The sequence below is a fragment of the Protobothrops mucrosquamatus genome, unplaced genomic scaffold (assembly GCF_001527695.2).
Source record: "Protobothrops mucrosquamatus isolate PMUCROS unplaced genomic scaffold, P.Mucros_1.0 scaffold26150, whole genome shotgun sequence".
In the NCBI taxonomy this organism is placed as follows: Eukaryota; Metazoa; Chordata; class Lepidosauria; order Squamata; family Viperidae; genus Protobothrops; species Protobothrops mucrosquamatus.
The window spans coordinates 1,016-1,894 of record NW_015411898.1 but is presented as its reverse complement, the minus strand read 5'-3'; the positions used below and the strand labels follow the sequence as shown (position 1 = coordinate 1,894).

At 45.2% G+C, this 879-nt stretch overlaps 1 gene segment (V, D, J or C); it reads left to right on the top strand.

The window, feature by feature from the left end:
* Positions 1 to 292: 292 nt before the first annotated feature.
* Positions 293 to 609, top strand: LOC114923849 (the record flags this gene model as incomplete). The annotated part of the segment is given in 1 exon segment: positions 293 to 609. A coding segment is annotated over 1 exon segment (317 nt), but the record flags the coding sequence as incomplete, so codon positions are not given.
* Positions 610 to 879: the final 270 nt, after the last annotated feature.

Here is an 879-nt window from a genome sequence, read left to right as displayed (position 1 = left end):
TTCAGTTCTAGAAGGACTTAAGTAAGAAGGTAGAAGGATCCCAGGTAGACATTCTTTGGTTTTAGGAAAGGGAGACCTTGTGAAGGAAAGCACCATGGCTTGGACACTGCTTTTCCTTTCAGTTCTGACTTATTTCTCATGTAAGTATGCGGAGGACCTCTTCTTAAACTGGCCAATACAAACTCTCTAGTTTCCACAACATAAAATCTAATTTTATCCATTGAAAGGATGCTTCTGGATTTTGGGAGGTCCAAGTCTTCATTATTTCCTCTTTTTCCTCCACTTTGTAAAGGCGTCACTTCACAGCCCACCTTGACTCAGCCCGTCTCCCAGTCTGGATCTCTAGCAGGAACAATTAAAATCACCTGTGCCATCAGCAGCAATCCAAACTATATTTACTGGCTCCAGCAGAAATCTGGAGAAGCCCCTCGCTTTGTGCATTGTGATGGCTGCAGCAGGGGACCAGGGATCCCAGACCGATTCACGGGAACCCGATCAGGCAACAACGGCTACTTAACCATCACCAACCTTCAGGCTGAAGACGAGGCCGATTATTACTGTTGCATGTGGTATAGCAGTGGTAGCGTGTTCCACAGTGAGACAATCTAATGGGGAACTGAGACAAAAACCTGCACCTTCGCAGAGCAGGGAAATGTTCAAAGGTTGTGTTGGTCCCTCTCTGCTCTACTGAACGTGCACGACAGGCCATCTCTTTCAGGAAGAGGTTGAGCCAAGGATCCATTTTGCAGAATCCATAATCAGTTTGATATGCAGGAAGACAAGACACAACAGCCCACCATTTTTTTTGGTCTCAGCATTAAAACGATAACTGTAAACACATAGTGATGTATGCCTACCTCTTTCATACCTCTCACTTTT